The following is a 20,850-nucleotide window of genomic DNA, read 5'->3' as shown; positions in this document are numbered from 1 at the left end:
AATACTCTTCAACTTACCCACCTAGCAATACTACTTTTGCATTAATAGGGGATTTTTTTTGGTCTTTTGATTCTCTCCTTAACTATGCACTGGAAATGTAAGAGCTTGTTTTCTATGGGGGGAGAGGGAGTAGATTACTAATGCAGGAGAGAAGAGTCTATTTCCTTTTTTCAGAGTAGACGGTCCAGACTGTTTTTCCAGAGGCTTATCTACGGTTCCATGGGCCTGTATTTTGGACCCAAAAAGGGATTACACGAGGGCCTGCTGTTTCTCACTGTGGAGTCGATCTTTCTTCGGTATAAGCTGCACGAAGTACAAATCAACTGTTCTTGGCACACAACTGTGGCCTGTGTGTGTACGAGTTTACTTTTGCCGAATTCTGATGTCATTATCCATCACAAACGAGTGAATCATTCATACTAAACAACATCTAGGAAACAGGAAAAAAAATGCTTCCCCCTAGAAGCAAAAGCAATGCTTCTGGCCAGGCAAGTTACAACTAACCTGTACAATACAAACCGACTGTTTCTTGGCACACAACTGTGGGGATGACTTGACGAGTTAGCGACGACAAACAAGAAACATTCCACTGATTGACTACAGGCAAATAAAGACATAGAGAGATGTACTCACGTATGAGTTTAATTTTGTTGAATTCTTAGTTCATTATCCATCACAAACGAGTGAATCATGCATACTAAACATCTAGGAAACGCACAGAAATACTTCCCCCTAGAAGCAAAAGCAATGCTTCAGGGCAGGCAAGTTACAACTAGGCAGGTTATGAAGACGCACAATGGACAATAGTCCCTCGGTGGGTTAATATCAATCGCTTCAGTAGAGATCCTTATTCACACCGTTGAAGTAAGGATGCTCCATGGCCTTCTTCGCAGAAATCCTCTTTGATGGCTCATACTGCAGCATTTTCTGCAAAACAAAAAAAAAATCACAAGAATTAAGTCAGAATTCAATTCAGTGTTAACCCTTAATATCGTGTATGCTACAGCATGCCCGACAATTTTGCAGTAAAAACAAGTAACAAGTTTGGTAGCTTGCTCAGGATAGTACTAACCTCAAGCAGATCAAGACCGTCGGTGTCGAGACCCTGGACAACATCGGATACTTTTGAGGGATTCCACTGGGGGTACTCGTGCCAGTTTGGTAGCTTGCTCACACCTGGCCAAACCCGCTCATTTGGGGTGCCCAGCAACCTGCAGAGAATCAAGATAATTCACCACCATAAATACAAGATTAAACCTGCCAAACTGTCACAGCCAGCAGAAAGAACAATTGATGAGAGAAACAGCACAGTACTTGAAAATGTGCAGCAGCTGCTGAACCTCAGAATCTCCAGCGAAAAGAGGTTGGTTAGTGGCCAACTCAGCTGCAATGCACAAGATAACAACAATGTCAAGGGGTGGATCTTGAAGCAACTTTAATCTGCAGTAGCCAAAATACCAGTTCACCATACCAAATATGCAGCCCACAGACCACATGTCAACCGGTGTGGAATAGTGCGTCGCGCCGAGAAGAACCTCGGGAGCCCTGTACCACAGCGTCAAGATCTGCACAAAACAACCCATCCATCACACATAGATCCAAGAACAGATCATCAAGCAGATTATAGACTCCTAATAGGAACTAGGAAACGGACCTCATGGGTGTACTTCTTGAGAGGAACCGTGAAGGCACGGCTGAGCCCGAGGTCGGCGATCTTGAGGGCCATGGTCTTGCGGTCCATGAGCAGGTTGTGCGGCTTGAGGTCACGGTGCAGCACACCGCGGCCGTGGCAGAAAGCAACGCCCTTGCAGAGCTGGTACATCAGGATCTGCAGAAGCGCATCACCATCACCATCCATCGAGCCAAGCATGGGCGAAACATTAACACAAACACCCCGCGTGCATCTACCGGGAAGCGCGAAACGAAACGAAAATCCCCTAAATTATGATGCGGTCGCAGCGGATGGATACCTTGACGGTGGGCGCGGCGATCTTCTCGTGGTTCTGGCGGTGCCCGCGGATGAACTTCTTGAGGTCGGTGTCCATGTACTCGAAGACGAGGTAGAGGATGGTCTGGCCCTCCTTGTTCTGGCCCTGCTTCAGGTCGAGCAGGCGCACGACGTGCGGGTCCTGCGACAGCATCCGCAGCAGCGACACCTCCCTCAGCGCCGTCGGCGGCACGCCCTCGTCGTCCTCGGGGAGCCGCGTCTTCTTCAGCGCCACGATCCGCCCCGTCGCCCTCTCCCTCGCCTTGTACACCTTCCCGTACGTCCCCTCCCCGACCTTCTCCAGCTTCTCGTACAGGTCCATCGCCCGCAGCCCTCCCCCCGTCGTCGTCGTCACCGGCCCCGCCGCCGCCGCCGCCGCCGCCTGGTGCTGGTGCTGGTGCTGGAGCGCCGCCATCTCGCCGGTTGGGGGAAATGGAATGCGCGAGCGATTGATTAGGGTTTGGTTCGATTTGGGGGCGATCCGGTTGATCTTTTTGTATTGGGGGATAGCCGTTGGAGGGGACGCGCACGCGCCCTAACGGCTTCTTTTTTGAGGTTTCAAATTTCAAAATGCTGTACGCTTTTGGGTCGGTGGGAGCCGGAGGCATGTGCGCGCTAATGGGCCGTTTCCTTTCACGGCGAAATGGGCCCAGAGATTTGGGCCTGGATTGTCTAATGGGCCTGCAGAGAGAAGGAATTTGTTTTACGCTTTTGTTTTGGTGTGATGAATTTGGCTTACGTTTACTGAGATCGAAGGCGCAAATTCAAGACGGTCCCAATATCTGATTGCCATTTGGTGGTGTTTGAGATAGCTAAGAGTGAAGTATTTATATGATTTTTTAATAGGTATTTGAGAATATAAATGACTGAAATAACTATTATAAAATGAAGATATTGTTTTAGAACTGTCATATGAGGAACATTTTTATAGAAAACTTTTGGACAAAACATATCATTTAAAAGTTTGATAAGCATACCAACAGGGGTGGATACCACCGGGGCTAGGTGGCTTCAGCCCCCTACCTGATTACGCCATTGAAACTCCCCTTAGTCCCCGCAAGAAAATTCCTAGTATTACTTAAGAGAAGGAAGGGCTATAAGCAGATTTTTTTTGTCCAACCCCTTCTAATATTTAATCTAGATCCGTCACTACATACCAGTGAAAATCAAAAAGCCCTCATGGGATATGAGCGCAACCTACGTCCCCACCACCAAAAAGAAAAAGGAAAGCTGACTGTAACCGTGTAAGCCTCAAATGCATTATACAAAACTTGGTCACTGATGTAGAAGGATAATTTTCTTCACAACAGCAAAGAAAAAACAGCTTGTGAGTAAAGCTTAACAACATCACGTGTTCAAAGTTTTCTGCGTCTCACACCACACAATTAGCTCATGTTGGCCTCAGCAAGGTCGCATCGTCAAATCTCAGAACATTTGGTGTACACTTGGTTAAACTGACAGGCATGAATGTACTAGCCGATTTACAAAGATCGCTAAATACGCTGGTTTACAAAACGTTTCTTGTTCTCGCCTCCTCTGCATAATGCTGGATGTTGTGTGATGTCGGTGTAGGATGAATGTGTCTTCATGTGAACCTGAATGATTTGACAGACTGCAAATGGAGGAAGAAACCAATCCTTCAGTGATCCAGCAAAGGACAAGCCAAAGAATTGTAAGATGAGCAAGACGGCTGCAGATGCAGATGTTCAGTCTAAGGGTCTCTTCATTTCAATTAAATTTTACATGAATTTTAGAGGAAATAGTTCAATTTCTTTAGTTTTCTATAAAATTCCTTTAAAACGAAGAGATCATAAAGATCTCACCTTCTCTATTTGAGCCCTGAACTTGTCCACATCAGCGGCGTCATCAATATACTGCAAGCAATCAAGGTTATTTCTGAATTATCTAATTTGTTTATAGCTTTGAGTGTATAAACAATCGAATTAACTCGTAAAAGTAAAACGCTGCTTTTGGTCATATGAGGATCTTTTATATAGAAATGTTTTGCTTGGAATTCACCGTTAAGTAGTTTACTTTAAAAAATGTGCCGACAAAAATTCATAATCCATAATCTAATCTCAAACGCATGCGTTGATCGATGAGCACACGATGAGCTCTAGTAGCAGCTGAAAGTTGCACAGTTGTCGCTCACCTGCCCTGTCACCGTGTACAGCCTGTTGTACCAGCCGTTGAACGCCATTCCGATGGCCGAGACGATGTGCCGGCGCCTCTCGCCGGGGTTCTGCAGCGTGTACTCGATGTAGTACAGGCCTGCATATCCACTCATCAGCATACACTAATTTGTTAATAAGTCAGGTGATCGTCGAAACAAATGAAAAATAATTTATTAATAAAAATTTTATGCATATGTTCTTAGGATTTAAAAGTCAAGGATAAAAATAAACTTTCATAAAAAAACCCTAAAATCAACTTTAAAGTTTATAAACATAAGCAGAAAAAAAATATGTGGCTGATGTCGCAAATACTGTGTGATGTGCGCTGCTCACCGTTGGATGCCCTGGAGTCGATGAGCTTCGCGGCGACCCCCGGCGGCCTCTTCCAGCTCCTGTCCAGACCGTTCACCTGCTCATGTAGGCATGCATCAGTTCAGGCGATGTTACAACGTTGCGAGCTGCTACTGTTCTCATGTCTGGATTTCGAAGGCCTTGTTTAGTTTCTAATTTACATCGTATTAAATCTTTAGACATCTAAATAAAGCATTAAACATAGATAAATTAAAAAACTAATTGCATAGTTACGGAAGAAATCTTGAGACGAATCTTTTAAGCCTAATTAGAAAGTGATTAGTCATAAGTGCTACATTAACCAACATGTGCTAATAACGGATTGATTAGGCTCAAAAAATTCGTCTCGCGGTTTCCAGTCAAAATCTGAAATTTTTTTTGTAATTAAATTACGTTTAATACTTCAAATATATATCCAAAAATTTAATGTGATGTTTTTAAAAAAAAAATTTTGCAAACAAAACACCACCGAAGTGTCTGAATTTTGCAATGTTCAGTTGTTCACTACAGTTTTGAATGATCCAATCCAGCAAGAAGTAGGCAGTGGGCAGTGGATGTCTACCAGGCTCTCGGCGAAGGCGTCGACGTCGCCGAAGGACTTGAGGCTGGTGAAATCGGGGCCGATTCCGGTTATGGCGACGCTGACTGATCAGGAGGCAGATTAAGACGCAGAAAAAAAGCTCATGAATTTCCATATGAACAACCAAAAGATTCAATCTTGGAGTTGGAGATGCGTGGCAGCGTACCGTACCATTGGATTCGGCGACTTGGTCGGGGTAGAACGCCGTCACGGACTTGAAGCCGCTGACGTCGCCGGCGCCGACCAGCCAGTCTGCACACACAAGGAAAGTTGAGTTGAAAAGAAAAAAAGATTCATCTTTTGGAATGGGATTAACTGCTAATTTGCAGTAAATTAATCACCTTGTGGGATGGCGATGCTGTACTTGTTGGCCTCATCCTCGTACGTGCGGAAACCTTCCTGCAACTCTTGGAAACACACAGAAAAACTTCACCGGGATAAGCACAACCACGCAAGATTGCGAGAGCTTGTGATAGGTGGCGCATTACCGGCGGTCGCGGCGGCGGCGGCGGCGGGAGCGAGCGCCGGCGCGGACGCCGCCGTGGTGGAGAGGAGGACGCTCAGCAACGCCTCCCTCCGCCTCAGCCCCTCCACTCTGACGAAGTGACGACGACCAATCAATTAGAACTGAAACGAACGCGCGCCAGCGTCAGGAGCAGAAGGGTTCGACGCACCGAGCATCACCGGCGCCGCATCTGACCGTCGCTCGCCGCGTCCTGGCGCCGCCGGAGGAGGAGGAGGAGGAGGAGAGGCCTCGGCAGAGAGGCGCGGTTGCGGAATTCACAGCGGCAGCCATGGCCGCGGCGCGCGCTCTGCTCTGCTCTGCTTCTCCTTCCCCTCGTCGGCGTCGGCTCACCACCTGCGTCTGCTTGCTCGCCGCCTTCCACCACCGCTTCCGACGCGAGGATATCTTCTTCTTGGCCAGGCTGTGCGGTGGCCGGGGACGTGTGGCTCGGGTCGCCGCGACGATGCGTGGTAGTCGCCGCGGGTGGTCGCCCACTCCGCTCGCTTCGACGACGACGACGCGCCCACCACGGGTGCAGGGCCCAACGGATCGGCCCATATTAGTTGGGCCGGAACGTCCACTGTCACCTAAGTGCGGCCCATATTAGTTGGGCCGTATATATACTGTAGCGTACGTGCGGGCATGCGGCCCACATAGGTTGGGCCTCGATAGGTTCTGTGGGCATGCCGCGTGCGGCCTATTTATGTTGGGCCGGAATGGTTTATGTGAGGCCCATATTAGTTGGGCCGGTTGCTTTTGGATTTCTCATCGTTTAAATGTCATCGAATCCATGGCAGGCCGAGTACTGCCTCCGTCTTAAAAGGATTTTTTTTTACCAACCTAGAAAAAGTACCTCAAGTTAATAAGAATTTTAGTAAAAAAGTTTGATACCTTTAGGTGTGTAAAAAGTGTGGTAAAAAAGCTCTTTTTAGAAAGGTTTTGATAAAAGTTGCCCGTGTGATTTTTTTCACTAAAATCATTTTGAATGCTACATTGCTACTATAATATAATTATAATATAAGTAACATATAATATACAATATAGATAGTATGTATGTAATTAAAAATTAATTAGTATGTATGGAAAAAACAAACGACGTATATTTGTAAATAGAAAATAATTTGTAAATAAAAAATATATATATATATTCTTGGCAATATAAAATTTAAGGCTAGATAATAGACTTTGGTGAAAAAAATCCTAAAATCAACTATAAATTTAAGGTTAAAAATTTAAATTTTAAATTATAAACATAAGCAGGAACGAAAAGATATTTTCGAATTCGTGGAGGTGATTTTTTTCAGAGAGAATTCATATGAGTGATTATTGAGCTGTCTCCGTGGATAGCAGTACATTTCAATGCAACTGTAAATGCATGCCGTTCCCTTTCTCCCATGGAAACAGGCAGACAGGCAAATTCATTTTTCTGAACTTGAGCGATGCACAAGTGCAGACTGAACACTGGAGAGAGCAACTCCTCTAGTACTACTCCCTCTTGCATTGCATGGCCCCTACAATTTCACCTTTGCAAGTGTGGCATTCATTAGACGAGGCCCTACATTTTGGAGGTACTCAGTACAGCTGCATTCATTCTACTAGTAAATAAGTGTAAAGCCACTGGGATAATGTTACTGTTTGCTCCCAAGAACTGAAGAAATCATCACTTGTAAGTAGCACTCTTTACACCGGCTCTGAAAACTCGACAAGTAGGCGATGAATCAGATGAAAAAAAGAAGAAGAAGAACAGCTTTACTCCATGCCGGTATAAATGTGTGTAAATGCAGGCTCACAGTAGCATTTTGCAGTGCAGTGAAGATCCGAGCGAGATGGGAAACGGTTGTGTCGTCTTTCTGAACCAGCAACCAACTCGTTGCAGAATTCAGAAAAAATGGCCGTGTATATCTTCAGAGATCTTGACCTGTTAGGTGCCAATGAGGCCAAATGCTACTGCAATGCATTGTATTAACCTGTAGTGCCAAAAAATTGATTGTTAGGTCACGCAAAGGGGGTCCAAACCCTATGATATTAGGGTTACTGTTTTGTGAAAGCTGGAGAGGATTCGATCGATTTAGAGAGGGGAGTCACATGGGGGGAGAACTGTTTTCTTCTTCTTCTTTTTCCCTTTTTTTTAACCTTTCCTTTTCTTTTCTAGCAATAGTGTTGCTTTTGTTTTCTCCCAATTGTTTTCGGATTTGACAAGACCTTTTTCTCTGTATTTGTTCAACAACCACTTATGAGTGTTTGATGATTTTGATTTGCTTCCTGTTGTTAATTGCTTATCTATGTGCATTTTTTCCTCACACTTTCACATCTAAATGGAAAATGAGTTTGCAGTTGGCTCCACCAAAAGATAGGTTTCTTTGACAATACTGCAAACAATAGGCAGAGTCAAAAGGTATATACCGTCTTTTCTGTACTTTTTAGTATTACGCCGTAACCAAATTTCTGACTTGTTTGAAGAATTGCACAATTTCAGAATTTAAATACCTCCAGTTTGGACTTTCATGCTGAAACCAACATGGTTTCCAAAAATTATATTCATAATTGTACTGTCCATCGATATAAAAGATGTTTTTTGGTACCTTATTCTGCCTAACAAGCTGAAGTGTTCGCACACTGGATTTTTCTCCATTGGATGAATCCAGAAATGAAAAATCTCTCTGCATTTTTGTCATTTCAGGATAAGCTCGATCGACAAAAGCTCAAGTAGAATAGTGTCACGCTGAAAAAGTCAGGGCAAGTGGATATGCATAAAATTAATAAATGGTCGTATCCATCAGACAATTTGGAGGCTTGCTATTAACAAATCATTTTATGAATACACCTGTTTATACGCTGCGTCAGGAGCAAAGCAGGATGCATGTTCCCGGGGCGACGTGTTCCTTTTTTTTCTTTCCTGCTTCCATCTGTTTTTGTGTTCTCCATGCTGTTAATTATAAAGAAAACAAAACACAGGGAAGATAAGTGCAGGTAAAATCTGTAATACAGAGTTATTGTAGGGTCTGATTTCTGAATCTGTTTGTGCCTGTTCTCTTTTGTTTTTAACTATTTTAATATGGTTTGTATGTATTGTCTGAGTTGGACTTCCATTGTACTATCTGAATTTCATTATCAGATGCAATATTTCAGACATTGTGGAAAAGTTTGTTTTGAAGAGCAGGGTGAGAAACTATTCAGCAGAAGCTGCTGTTGCGAACCTGCACAGGGGTTTGAGTATATCCGGTGACAAAGGATTTTCTTTGTTTTTTTTCACCAATAATGATAAGTATATTCTTCGCGATTATTTTGTATTTACACCTGCACAAATCATCTTGTGAAGATGGTCTCTATATATATATATATATTCTTAGCAATCTAAAAAATAGGGTAAAAAATAAATTTTGGTAAAAAAAAACCTAAATTCAACTCTAAATTAAAGGTTAAAAATTTAAATTTTGGTTTATAATCATAAGAAAAACAAAAGGTAGAATGAAAGAAAAGCTAGCGAGATGCAAACTCTGAAAATCAAAAACAGTGTACCCATCACTTTTGTAGTGTCTTTGGGTTTATGCTCAAATTATTCTAAGTGGAGATAGCTATCAATCTTGGTCTTAACCACCATTTTTCTTGACACTACCGATCGATTTGAAACCAAAACATTGGTCAAATGCCCTTATTTGCGTAGTGACGGCATCACAAAGTCACAAGTACAGGTATACCAGATAATTAACAAGATAATACAAAAAACACATGCTAAAGGCCGAAAGTTAAGGAGGAAACAAGCAGGAGAAAGAAGAGGATTCTGCTGACTGCACATGGTTTGAAATAATTAATTGTCTGAAACGAAGATTATTTTATTCGATAGTTAGCTTAAACTTGGCATTCACTCAATCACTCCTACTGGCACTAACTTTTACAGCTCAAGATGTCCAAACATTTGAAAAATCAACGTATTAAAAAACAATTTTGATGGAAGTACCAAACACAGGGTTAATTATGGAGCGCCGAAGTAAATTTCAGCAGGAGCATTCAATTTTGCATTTGCAAGCACGAACCGTACTTTGCCATATGCAATTAATTTCGATGTTTTGGCTAAGCTTAACTAACATCTTTATGTTAGCATACGCTTTCAGAAACCTCCCAACTTTGACCCGTTGACCCTAACCTTCTTCGTATTGGCGATTGGACCACACATATTATTGTCTCTCATAAAAGCATCAAGGACTATTCCGTTATCTAAAGATCTATAAGCATTGATCATCACAGCACCAGGCTTTTTCATTAGAAAACCGCATGATTTTAAGGACATAATATTTATTCCCAATAAAACTCACGTACCCGTGTACTACGCTATCCGTCCTCTAACATACACTTAAAAGATGGACATCGACAAATCTTCGATCTTAATAAAATCTATACTACTTAAAAAATGAGTCATCCGTCCTCCTTTCTATCCTAAGTCACATAAAAATTACCGGACTAGTAAAAGCAAGTGGTGTTTTTTTTAAAAAAGGAAACGTTTATTTCTCTCCATGGCCCTTCATTCTTAGTTGTTGGATCATCTTTTTTTTTACTAGTCTATGAAATACATTATCATGGTACCTTGCAGTGCATAGATATATTACTAGCTATAATAAAAACATACATGTTATCTAAAAGAGTTACATGAAAACATTAAAGATACGGTGGCTTATAATGAAATTTATTTCACATGTTATCGTAACAGTGCACAACAGTTTTCTTGCTTATAAATTGGAATTCTAATGGACAAAAAACCTCACACCATCAATTTCCAAGGAATATTCAGACCTTTTTTTGTGTATGTCCAATTCGGTCAAACAAAAACGTGCTACTATCATGTGTGTTATGCGTGCCAGTTGTTTTTCTTTGTTGGGTTGATACTGATTACTGAGACAATAGCTGTGGTTTAGGCCAATGGGCACAGTGGTCAGTGGGGAGCCACAGTGAGAGAGAAAAAGAGCAGAGGCAAGTAAGGCCAAAAGCTGAGAAGAGGGGATCTGAAAGCAAATACCACAAGTGCTGGGGTCAAATGAGGATGAGGTAGACCCCTGCAATCTGCATCCATGATGCATCCTCCTCTTCTTATCTGCTACAGCAATTGTATATTTTTTTCTCCCCAAGGCAATTTCGGCGTGCTTTACTTACCTGCTGCCTGTTTTTCTCTTTCCCTGACAGAAAAAAAACATCTTTTTTGTTAATTAGGGAAAAAGAAAGAGTGCATGTGAAGTGAAGTAGGGGGGGTTGGGAAAATAAATAGGGGAGGAAAAGGAGATATATATTGATGATGAAGGATATAAGCAAGAATTTGTGAGGGCTAGTAGGTATCCAAAATCTCTGAAGCTGTTCTTCTCCTCTGTGTGCTACTGGAGTGAGTTTGTTGAGACGTTTTCCTGCTCCTGAGCTTTCATTTATGGGGCAGAGGAGTGTGAAAGTGTGCTTCTTGTTTTCCATTTTGAAGAAATAGTTTTTTTCTTTCAGATATTTTTTTCCTCTCTTCCTTCCACTGCCTTGGCTGCAACTGTTGGGTCTGAAACTGTGGCAATTTATTGCGTTTTGCCGCCTGCAAAATCCGGCGAAAAGAATGAGATCTGCAATTTCGGTGCACCGTTTTGCTAAATCCTGACCCAAAGCTTGGTTTTTTAACTCCCCTTCCTTGAGGTTTTTACCATTTCCCTTCTCGATTTCTTCTTCTCCTTCAGATAATTTTTCTTGCGTTTCCATTTCATTTCCTTCCGCATCGCGCTTCTTCTGTACAACTCTGGTGTTCTTGCGAGAAAAATCTCTCTTTCAGCTTTGAGCAGCTAGGGTTTTATGGGATTTTGCAGGTTCCAAATCCCTAATCCTTACTTCACGTGCTCGTGAGGTCTCGTCAGTGGATAAAAATCGCAGCTTTTGTAGAGTTTGGTCCAAGAACGGTTCTTGGCCATGGAGGTGAGGTCGGAGCAAGGGCTAATGGCGGGGAGGGATCTGTTCGGCATGCCGAAGAGCCCGCCGGCGCCGGCGCCGCCGTCGTCGGGAGCCATGCAGAGCGTCCGCATGGCGTACACCTCAGACGGCACCCCCGTGTTCACCCCGGTTAGCGCCGCGGCGGCGCCGCCGGGTTACCAGTCGGGTGGCGGCGCGGGCACCGGCTCAACCATGCCGGCCGCCGGAGGCAATGGCGCCGCAGCACTGCCGGACTTGGGGGAGCCCGTGCTCAAAAAGAAGCGCGGGCGGCCGAGGAAGTACGGGCCCGACGGGTCCATGTCGCTGGGGTTGGTGGCCTCGCCGACGTCTGCAGGGTCGACGCCGGGCGCTTCAGGGCCGTTCTCGCTGACGCAGCCGAAGCCGGCGAGCCTCGCGTCGCCGGTGTCACAAGACGGAGTGAAGAAGCGGGGCCGGCCTAAGGGTTCTACGAACAAGCCGCGCATCGATGCCGTTGGTAAAAATCTCCATCCCCATTAACATCTTCATGTGCTGTAGAATGTCTTGTGCTCAAGTTAATGTTTTGCACTTTGATATGCTTGAGTTAGATTTTGTTAATAAGAAATCGATGGGGGAATCAACATTTTCGCTTCTGAATAATTGTTCTGGAAATCATTGAGGATGCACTCATTTAAACAAGGCTCAATGTGGCCTATTGGCTCCACTTAGAGTTCAGATCCACCACATATTTTGCAGGAGTGAAGAGTGTACTATTCCATGGGGCCAAACTAAAATATTGGATAGACAAATTTACCTTCCATTGGTTGAGTGATTCTTGTGTTTGTCTAGTCGATGCAGTTGTTTTCCTGTCAAATTATTGAGCATCTGCTTTATTATATTCTAAAGTTGTCTTGGGTGCATCTTTTTGACCTATTAATGTGAAATCGATGTGTGTTGACTCCATCTTTGTTGAAGTTTGTTCTCCTTCACATAGTTAATCCTAATTTGGAGTTCTCTTGTAGGATCAGCAGGAGTTGGATTTACACCACATATTATTACAGTCCAAGCTGGAGAGGTATCTCATCTTACACTTGATTTTTCTTATTGATCCTGGACTCTGGTTGCATACTTGCATTCCCCTATTTACTCTTGGAGATTCCAATTTGTCACTTTGATGGTGTTTTTTCTGTTTCTCTCCCTCAAAAGTTTGGTTTAAACGTTTCTGGAGTCTGGACAAGCTCAAGCTTGTACAATTTTGTCCAAGGGCACTCCCAATGTCCTGTGTCAATATTTTCTTAGTGATGGGTCAAACTCGTTATTATCTCAATCCATATGTACATTCTCCTTTCTTTTACGCAAGAAGCAAAAAACCTTGGTTGTTGCAGCAAGGAATCATGAAATTAGCCTGTGAACTATCTTCCTGAAATTTCTGGCCTTTGAATCTTATTCAGTCTTATTCATATCAAATTATCAATAACTATTTCTTTGAGCACAAAGTCCTGTCCAAATATCAAATCCATGTTATCTTGGCTATGCTTTGATGTTTTTCAGAAATTTATAACAGTTTGGGCATAATTCAAGTTTTTTTTATGCTGTTTGTTCCGAGTAAATTCTATGCATAATTTAGAGATGTTATGTTGCTATTTTTTTTTCATAGAAATTGATAAGATAGGGAGTAAATATGCTGACACAGTTTATGCAAAACTAACAAAAAATTTGCAAACTCTTCTTTCAGGATGTATCCTCAAAGATTATGTCATTTACTCAACATGGAAATCGCGCAGTTTGTGTTCTTTCAGCAAATGGTGCCATATCAAATGTTACACTTCGCCAAACTGCTACCTCAGGTGGAACAGTGACATACGAGGTCTGTGCTATTAACCAGTAAAAGCTAACAAATAACATGAGATTTTACATGCAGACTTATTTATAGGTCGCGTATATTTCCAGCCAATCTATGCATGTACTATCTATATTCTATATGCAATGTAGAATATGCCGATTGCAAATGTTTATACCTCCTTGGTTTCTCTGCACAGGGCCGATTTGAGATACTATCGCTGTCTGGGTCTTTCCTTCTAACAGACCATGGAGGGCAGCGTAGTCGAACTGGGGGACTCAGTGTTTCGCTTGCTGGTCCTGATGGTCGTCTCTTGGGAGGTGGCGTTGCCGGACTTCTCATAGCAGCTACACCAGTCCAGGTATGATTTTCTCCCCTGCAATGGTTCCCAAGCTCATCTGCTAGATTCTTTGTGTACCTTGCTGTAGAACATCTTCTTGAGTTTGAAACCAGCCACATTTCCCCCAATTATCTCTCAGTTATCAAAATGAAATTGTGTCCTGCAATTAGTATAGGATCACCACAGCTTTTCCAGTAGAAAGCAAAATATGCTCTAATAATGATTATATGCTCTAGAAAAATATTCTGATTATCAGTACTACTACTACTACTACCATCTGCAGATTGTTGTGGGAAGCTTCAATTCTGAAGGGAAAAAGGAGCCGAAACAGCATGTTTCTTTAGAACCGGCGCCATTGAAAACTGCGCCGGCCACTGGGATGGGACCCAACAGCAGTCCCCCTTCAAGAGGCACATTGAGTGAATCCTCAGGTGGAGCTGGAAGCCCCCTGCATCCAGGCATTGCTCCTCCCAGCAACAATAGCCAGCCGCCATTCTTGTCTAGCATGCCATGGAAATGATACCTTCATCCTTCACCAAACCTGGATTCTGATAGGCTGTCGATGAACTGCAGCATCTCTGCAAGAAAGTAGCAACCGTTGCCACACGTTTCTCTAACTAGTTCCTATGTTGTAGTGTAAATCTGAATTTTAAATTAGGGGAGAATTTGTAGCTGGTAAGTGTAGCTGTTGTGTAGGTTTCAGTTTCACCCTGGATTTATTACGTGCTAGGTAGTATCTTGAGAGACCTGATCATGTTTATCCTAATATCCTGTGCAATGTTATCAAAGATTATTGTTATTATTATGACCTCTAGTTGCGTTATCTCAGGCCCCATCATATGTCGCTGTCAAAATTTGAATCATAAAACTTAATTTTGGAACTATATTTGATATTTTCATGTTGGTTTCTTATTTTGCATTGACGTTTAAATAACTAAGAACCAATATAAAAGAATAACTACAAATTATGTTTGTTTCCCTAATATGTTGTTTGTTGTATTATTATTGGTAAGAACCAAAAGAAAAGCTTATTTTACTTCTTTGAACTATTTAACTAGAGCATTTAGCCCTCTAAACTATTTTTTAACTCTTTTCACACCTTAGACTACTGAAAATGGTCTATACTCTCTATTGTGATTTCTCTTTTTTGTTTTGCACTATAGAAGTCGTAGTTTGCACCGTAACTTTGGTAGGATAACATATACGTTACAACTTAAGTCTCACCTCTTTTTTAAAGAATTTTTCTAACTGTTGTTGAAAACACATAAGATTGATTTGTGCATAAATATTTTAAAGTTTAGGTAAACAAACATGAAAAACTAGATATTTTTAAACTTTGCTAATGCTGTCACCTATTACTCAAAAAAAATTTATTTTAAAATACAACTTGTATGAAAAGTAACAAGAAAGAGAGATATTATTAACGAGTGAATCATTTTCAATAGTTTAAGTGTACTATAAACTAAGAAATGGTTTAGAGGTTAATTGATCCAATGAAATAGTATTGTTTTTTCCACTAGTAACTGGCCAACTAATGAGGCTCCTCTTGGGTACATATATTTCAATGAATGAAAAAGTGGATAGGAAAATGCTGGCCTAGAATGAATTGCAAAATGAGCAAGGGACAGCTGCATCGAGATGATCATGTAGAATTCTCTTCTGAGTACTAGTAGCATCAAACGTTATTAACCTATTGATGGTATATATCGGTTTGTCAAAGCGCATAGCTCAATGACCCAATTTGTTATTATTTGTGCAATCAATGCAATTCCTGGAGCCTTGGTTTGGAAGCATCACAAGGATACTTTCTCTACTGTACATATTATTTCAGACTATTTTTGGCTTATACGCGTATATTTTCTGAACTGCTAAACATTTTATTTTTTATAAAAAGTTTCTATATAGAAATTAATCATCGCATATTTGTAGAGTAAATTTTTAACTTTATACTAATTAATTTCATCATTTAAAATATTAAATAGCTATAAAAAGATAATGTGATTTTTTTATCTTTCGTCGCCAAAAGAACACAACACTAATAGCAAAATGAAACACTAATAGCAAAAAAGGGATCAAGATCAGTACATCAATAGGACGATACTCGAACAAAACATTTTCTTGAAATATACAACAAGAGAATTCTTTACTGGTGTCTCATTTTTCTAAAAGAAAAAAAAAAGCATTGCTTGCCGTTGCGTAGAACAGTACAACTTCGGTCAGTAAAAGCATGCTGTTGAGTGTGAAGTCAGTGTTGACTCTCATGAAAGCTTTAATTGAGAATTTGCGATATCGTGACACTATATTTTAGATGCCACTTGATGCTGCATTCGTTCTTCCATGGGGATATTTTTCAGGTTTTCAAGTAAACGAAGGGTTTCGAAATCCATGTTACACAGCATGATCTGTGGAGCGTGCATCTTCTAATGTTCTTTTCTCAAGAAAATCCGGTTGACAACATCCAGCGGCAGCGCATAGGCAGGATCCATAGGCTTCACTCCAGGGTACTCCATCAGTGAAAGCCCTGCTTGCAAAAGGGGCCAACTGAATCAGCAAAATGATTATGTTTTCAATTTATTCACATACTATAACATAAGATCCCTATGATAACAACCGCAGTTAGAAATATAAACACCTGCAACTCCAAAATATGTGTGATAGATATCAACCGCATTATCTGGTCTATCCGAAATTCCACCATTTTCCTTGTCCTGCCAAAGAATAAGATTTCGTATTCGATGTAAATAGAAAGGCTGGGGATCAGAGACTTATGTTTTTATTTCATTTTATTAATGGTCACATGGTTACACAAATATCAGATGCAAGATTTCAAGAGCTTACCTGGCAGTTTAGTATGAATTTTGCAAGTTTGTCCTTGTCAATCCAGTGCACTCTATCAATCATTATCAAGCTTGAGAGCACCCACCAAGAGTAACACACCTAGAGTGAGCAGTAAAGTCAAAGTTATAGTGCCATGATAAAATGAGGAAAAAAGACAGGCACCATCTTAAAAATTGGCAGTCAATCTCACATCGGCAAGTTTCTCAGGCCGCCCATTGAGCCCTCCCTCTTTGCACTGGCGCTCACAAAGCCACCATCCAAGGAGATCTCTATCGACATGATGCAACGAACCAGTGATTGCGAGAGCACCAACACAGCAAAATACTGCACGAAAATATATCCATGATGTTTAGGATTTCTGATAGCTATTAAGTGATAGCATTCATAAAATAAAATGGGATTAGGAACTAGGAGAACCTTGTCAGGAAATGCAAATTTCAGATCATTATAGGAACAGCTAACTCTAAGAAAATGTGATGCCATGTCAATCAAAAATTCGACAATAATTATAGGATTAGCAAGTCAATAGGTTACATAAGTAAACTTCATATTTTTCTGAATGAAGTGCTTACAGTAACACACATTTATGACAACTTTGTTTGGTGCAAACTGCAACCCTGAGATTTCACAGACAGTGCGTTCCAGAATTAGAAACTCTATTCTTGCTAGTTTTTGACAGCATTACGGATAGATGATCATTTGTGATATTATATAATCATTGTAAAGCATAAATTAACTTCTATTTCTAATAAGTACCATATAAAAACAGAAAATAGAGCAAATAAGATAAGACATACTCTGCCCAGCGTGAGATTCCCCTCCTGGCATAGCTCCAAATCCACCATCCAAGTTCTTACAGCTTACAATATAATCTACAGCTTTTTGCACATTAATTTTGTGCAGACGATGCAGCAAAGAGAGGGCGCATATTGCAATGTATGAGAATCTACAAACAGTCAGTTAGGCTTGCATTAGTAGATCACACAGAAATGGGGCTCAAGGTTCAAAGCACAAACATGGGATATCAAAAGGATTATACCGAGTATCAACTTCACCCCAAATATCACCAGAGAATGATCCATCCTCGTTTTGAAGTCCAACAATGTCTGACATGGTTGAGGTAGGAAAATAGGGAACCATATCTGAAGCTGAGGATGCCCTAGTCCAATTTATGTAACAAATAAAAAGCTTGCAAAAACTACAGCACTGTTAACTTGTAATCCTCAATTTCATATTGGATAACATGGTATGGTGATGGAACAACTAAGTCGATGGGAATGAAATCTCTGAGAAAGAGTGAACTAGGTTATACAGTGGATTTTACCTTGAAGCATAGCTGGTTTCAGGAACAACAGGGCAGCAGGAGAAACAGACTTTCTTATGGATGCAAAATACGATTGATGCAAAAGTGTGAGATTAATAGGCAAAAGCATGATGCAAGGAGATATTTTTCACTTAAATTCTGATTTTGGTTTTCGGATCACGGATCTGGCTCAGATTTATCATCATCCTCTAAGTAATACATTTACACATATTGCGACATATTAGAAGCAGTGGCAGTCCACAAATTTGCTAGGCTGTGGTTACTACTAGTTAGTGACTAGTGAGGATCAAGAAAACTAGAGGACAATAAATACTTATGTGATATCAGCGTACACAAATGAGCGCATAGCATCCTAAGCTTCACCCTACGTACTACCCTAAGTTGCACATTTTCGTGCAGTCCAAAATTGTGCATCCATGCAAAACATTCAGCTTCAAACTGAAGTTCCAGGATCCCTAAGCATGAACCCCAGTAAAGATATAGTGAAGGATACAATCAGCAACCTTATCGACATCAAGAGCATCAAGCCGATCAAAGAGGCAGAGGACCTGCACGGCACTGAGCGTGTAGAGGACATGTGCGTCGTGCCCAACGTTTCCCCCGAATCCACCTGCATAGCCACAGATCAAGTCAACAAACACACGCATCTCCCTCGAAGGATCCCAAGACCTAGCAACCAGAACAGCCAGGAATTCCGCCCGCCCCTTCTCGTGGTACCAGATTCCGGGTGGTAGCAGGACATGATCCACTGGATGACCTCGTCGGCTTCGACGGCGTGGAGCTTTTGGAGGAGGTCGAGCGTGGTGAGGCCCCAGTAGGCGCCGTTGAGCCGGATGTGCTCCATCACCAGCGACTCGAACGAGTCCTTCTTCTGCGACGACGAGCACCCGATCAGCCGCTGCATCGAGCAGCCCGCACCCCGAGCGAGATGCGGCGAGCGAGGCGGCGTACCTTCTCCACGGTGACGATGTAGCGGACGTGCTTCTCCGCCGCCAGCTCCCCGCCATCCCCCATGGCCGCAGCAGCTCGCACGAGAAGCTTCGCGCCCCCAGCGCCGAGGTTCCGAGGCAGCGCGGGATGGCGGCGGCGGCGGTGAGCGAGTGAACCGCCGACGGCGAGGAGAGCGGAGCGGCGGACACGGCGGTGGGGGATCATTGGTTGGGCCGCGGAAAAGTAAGCGAGAGGATGGATAAGATGGGCCGAAAATGGGCCTGGACTTTTCCGTGCTATCTACGGCCCATCTGATTGATAGAGAGAGGCCTTGTTTGGAACATGAGAATTTTCCATCATTCGTGGAAAAAAAAAGGTTACAGTAAAGTTTTTTTTTACACCCATTCCAAAATATAGCTACATATACAATAGTGCTAGTTTGAAATTTTTTAATTTTTACTACTAATAATAATAAATCGAAAAGACTGACCACAAAAAAATGATGTTACTGGAATTACTTTGTATTATTTAAAATAATTTATTTTTGTAAATATTATTATTGGTCAAAATATATTGAAGACTGTATCTAGATCCAAAGATATATACTTTAGGATGGAGATAGTACACAAATACTATAGTTATGCGTAATAAATGGCATGCAGAAATAATCTGATCATCGTTTTAATATAAGCAATTTTACAGTACTTGAGAATTAAGGTATCAAGAGGTGCTAAATTTTACACTAAAATTTTGGTACCTCTAAGTACGGTAAAATTACTCTTTTAGTATACAACCTCTCTATTTCAATTATGGCACTGCTGACTTTATTTAATCAAACATTTAAAACTTTAACTATTAATAACTCTCATATGTTTAGTTTATAAAACAAAAATTATGTGTATATTTTTCTTTATAAATTATTTTACAACATTATAACTTCATTAGATATTATCATTATACTCTACTAACTAGAACAGTATATAGTGACCATACATACCCACCAAATACCGAATAAAATTAACAACAACGTATATTTAAATACGGAGCTAGTTCATTACTAAAACTAGATATGCATTAACGTGTCATATGTTTTTTCTGGTTCTTAATATAACAAATCAAACATTTGTTTGCCTTGATGCCACAAACTTAGCAATCCTTTGCCTGCAGAAAATTTTACATCTGCATGCAGCATGCCTCACCATTTTCACCTCCCCCCAACTCAAAGGAGAAAAAGCTAGCAACTGCGAGATCATGTACACCAATGGAAGGAAGAAGAAGAAGAAGAGATCACCACATCGATCTAGAGGTAAGCTACGCTACGCATGATTCCAACAGTGTCAAGCCGCCGTCGTCTACGATTAGTTCTATCAGAAGAAGCTGTAGTAGTAGTAGTTGTTGGCGGCCATGAGGCTGCCGGCGGCGTAGGCGCTGAGCAGCTCGTTCCTCGGCGACCATGGCTCCGCCCTGAGCCCCACCCTCCTGAGCGCCTTGAGGATCTTGCTCCGGTTCGCGTACCCTGTCACCACCACCTTCTGCAGGCTCGCCTCCACCTCCACCCTCTCCACCCCTGAACACACACATTCAGACATTCAGATTCAGTCAGTCACTCCATCATTGCAGCCACAGTCCGGCATGGCAGGGAGCTCATCGATCGAGCTAGGTTAATACCAGGGTGAAAGAAAGGCAGGAGAGCATTCATTCATTCATGCCTTTGGGAAAGAAAGAAGAAAGAACGAGATCTGCGACAATGGCTACAGCGAAATGCAGAGACAAAGATGAGGTTTTGTGGGGGCTAGCATTAGCTAGCTACTAGCTAGCTGCATGCAGTAACCTGGCTGGCTGCTTGGGCTTTAGTTGTTTTTTTTTCTTCTGTGTTCTTGTTTTTACCTTTCACTTTGGACAGACATTTCCGTACCCTCTTCTCATGCAGTGCCACCATCTCCACTTTCAGCTCGGTGCTCTGCATGGCAAGAACTGATCAGCAAGTTCGCACAGCGCATGAATATCCAATGACAATGGATGAGACAGTATTGTGTGTAAATAATAGTTTCAGTTCTTGTTTTTTTTTTCTCTCATT

The 20,850-nt window shown here is 41.9% G+C and overlaps 5 protein-coding genes and 1 long non-coding RNA gene across 11 annotated transcripts; 1 reads left to right on the top strand and 5 right to left on the bottom strand.

Moving 5' to 3' along the window:
- Nucleotides 1-377: 377 nt before the first annotated feature.
- LOC102711909 (cyclin-dependent kinase B2-1) lies at nt 378-2,482 on the bottom strand. The gene is made up of 6 exons (XM_015840279.2): nt 1,971-2,482; nt 1,655-1,828; nt 1,472-1,565; nt 1,315-1,384; nt 1,073-1,211; nt 378-927 (listed from the first exon to the last, which is right to left on the bottom strand). Exons 1-6 carry the CDS (start codon nt 2,400-2,402, stop codon nt 835-837), a joined length of 1,002 nt encoding a protein of 333 aa, XP_015695765.2. The 5' UTR covers nt 2,403-2,482; the 3' UTR covers nt 378-834.
- Nucleotides 2,483-3,312: 830 nt separating this feature from the next.
- Nucleotides 3,313-6,085, bottom strand: LOC102718019 (psbP domain-containing protein 3, chloroplastic). The gene is made up of 9 exons (XM_006660211.3): nt 5,767-6,085; nt 5,581-5,687; nt 5,434-5,499; nt 5,264-5,344; nt 5,075-5,157; nt 4,495-4,570; nt 4,140-4,258; nt 3,811-3,861; nt 3,313-3,599 (listed from the first exon to the last, which is right to left on the bottom strand). Exons 1-9 carry the CDS (start codon nt 5,886-5,888, stop codon nt 3,573-3,575), a joined length of 732 nt encoding a protein of 243 aa, XP_006660274.2. The 5' UTR covers nt 5,889-6,085; the 3' UTR covers nt 3,313-3,572.
- Nucleotides 6,086-6,923: 838 nt separating this feature from the next.
- Nucleotides 6,924-10,719, bottom strand: LOC107304839. 2 transcript variants are annotated; one of them, XR_005812370.1, is made up of 5 exons: nt 10,609-10,719; nt 8,422-8,523; nt 8,180-8,319; nt 7,388-7,564; nt 6,924-7,288 (listed from the first exon to the last, which is right to left on the bottom strand). It is a non-coding gene; the product is annotated as an uncharacterized LOC107304839 (long non-coding RNA). The 2 variants fall into 2 exon arrangements; XR_001550911.2 differs by having other exon boundaries at nt 8,180-8,523.
- Nucleotides 10,720-10,786: 67 nt separating this feature from the next.
- On the top strand, nt 10,787-14,504 carry LOC102717737 (AT-hook motif nuclear-localized protein 10). 5 transcript variants are annotated; one of them, XM_040527108.1, is made up of 6 exons: nt 10,787-10,918; nt 11,496-12,018; nt 12,524-12,576; nt 13,237-13,368; nt 13,541-13,702; nt 13,965-14,504. In XM_040527108.1, exons 2-6 carry the CDS (start codon nt 11,523-11,525, stop codon nt 14,199-14,201), a joined length of 1,080 nt encoding a protein of 359 aa, XP_040383042.1. In that variant the 5' UTR covers nt 10,787-10,918; nt 11,496-11,522; the 3' UTR covers nt 14,202-14,504. The 5 variants fall into 5 exon arrangements, with proteins under 5 accessions (XP_040383042.1, XP_015696033.1, XP_015696032.1 ...); XM_015840547.2 differs by having other exon boundaries at nt 10,788-10,914; nt 11,423-12,018; XM_015840546.2 differs by having other exon boundaries at nt 10,788-10,918; nt 11,423-12,018.
- A 1,251-nt stretch (nt 14,505-15,755) lies between these two features.
- Nucleotides 15,756-18,970, bottom strand: LOC102717461 (geranylgeranyl transferase type-2 subunit beta 1-like). Its single transcript, XM_015840257.2, has 9 exons — nt 18,795-18,970; nt 18,561-18,714; nt 18,337-18,453; nt 17,559-17,625; nt 17,317-17,465; nt 16,710-16,843; nt 16,520-16,618; nt 16,314-16,389; nt 15,756-16,202 (listed from the first exon to the last, which is right to left on the bottom strand). Exons 1-9 carry the CDS (start codon nt 18,855-18,857, stop codon nt 16,102-16,104), a joined length of 960 nt encoding a protein of 319 aa, XP_015695743.2. The 5' UTR covers nt 18,858-18,970; the 3' UTR covers nt 15,756-16,101.
- Nucleotides 18,971-20,140: 1,170 nt separating this feature from the next.
- Nucleotides 20,141-20,739, bottom strand: LOC102717181 (heavy metal-associated isoprenylated plant protein 28-like). Its single transcript, XM_006660208.1, has 2 exons — nt 20,661-20,739; nt 20,141-20,340 (listed from the first exon to the last, which is right to left on the bottom strand). Exons 1-2 carry the CDS (start codon nt 20,737-20,739, stop codon nt 20,141-20,143), a joined length of 279 nt encoding a protein of 92 aa, XP_006660271.1.
- Nucleotides 20,740-20,850: the final 111 nt, after the last annotated feature.

The sequence above is a fragment of the Oryza brachyantha genome, chromosome 8 (assembly GCF_000231095.2).
Source record: "Oryza brachyantha chromosome 8, ObraRS2, whole genome shotgun sequence".
NCBI lineage: Eukaryota > Viridiplantae > Streptophyta > Magnoliopsida > Poales > Poaceae > Oryza > Oryza brachyantha.
This window is presented reverse-complemented; position numbering and strand designations above follow the sequence as displayed.

What these genes read in the sequence shown, in the direction of transcription:
- LOC102711909 (XM_015840279.2), bottom strand. Translation starts at nt 2,402, where the DNA reads ATGGCGGCGCTCCAGCACCAGCACCAGCACCAGGCGGCGGCGGCGGCG. An exon ending in GTCTGTGGGCTGCATATTTG is followed by an intron (nt 1,385 to 1,471) that starts GTATGGTGAACT and finishes TGTGCATTGCAG; the next exon opens with CTGAGTTGGCCACTAACCAA. An exon ending in ACGGTCTTGATCTGCTTGAG is followed by an intron (nt 928 to 1,072) that starts GTTAGTACTATC and finishes TTTGTTTTGCAG; the next exon opens with AAAATGCTGCAGTATGAGCC.
- LOC102718019 (XM_006660211.3), bottom strand. Translation starts at nt 5,888, where the DNA reads ATGGCTGCCGCTGTGAATTCCGCAACCGCGCCTCTCTGCCGAGGCCTC. An exon ending in ACGCCTTCGCCGAGAGCCTG is followed by an intron (nt 4,571 to 5,074) that starts GTAGACATCCAC and finishes CTACATGAGCAG; the next exon opens with GTGAACGGTCTGGACAGGAG. An exon ending in TCAGGGCTCAAATAGAGAAG is followed by an intron (nt 3,600 to 3,810) that starts GTGAGATCTTTA and finishes CTCCATTTGCAG; the next exon opens with TCTGTCAAATCATTCAGGTT.
- LOC102717737 (XM_040527108.1), top strand. Translation starts at nt 11,523, where the DNA reads ATGGAGGTGAGGTCGGAGCAAGGGCTAATGGCGGGGAGGGATCTGTTC. An exon ending in GCCGCGCATCGATGCCGTTG is followed by an intron (nt 12,019 to 12,523) that starts GTAAAAATCTCC and finishes GTTCTCTTGTAG; the next exon opens with GATCAGCAGGAGTTGGATTT. An exon ending in TTACAGTCCAAGCTGGAGAG is followed by an intron (nt 12,577 to 13,236) that starts GTATCTCATCTT and finishes CTCTTCTTTCAG; the next exon opens with GATGTATCCTCAAAGATTAT.
- LOC102717461 (XM_015840257.2), bottom strand. Translation starts at nt 18,857, where the DNA reads ATGGGGGATGGCGGGGAGCTGGCGGCGGAGAAGCACGTCCGCTACATC. An exon ending in TGTCGATAAGGTTGCTGATT is followed by an intron (nt 17,626 to 18,336) that starts GTATCCTTCACT and finishes CAACCATGTCAG; the next exon opens with ACATTGTTGGACTTCAAAAC. An exon ending in GGCCTGAGAAACTTGCCGAT is followed by an intron (nt 16,619 to 16,709) that starts GTGAGATTGACT and finishes TGCTCACTCTAG; the next exon opens with GTGTGTTACTCTTGGTGGGT.
- LOC102717181 (XM_006660208.1), bottom strand. Translation starts at nt 20,739, where the DNA reads ATGCAGAGCACCGAGCTGAAAGTGGAGATGGTGGCACTGCATGAGAAG. An exon ending in ATGTCTGTCCAAAGTGAAAG is followed by an intron (nt 20,341 to 20,660) that starts GTAAAAACAAGA and finishes GTGTGTGTTCAG; the next exon opens with GGGTGGAGAGGGTGGAGGTG.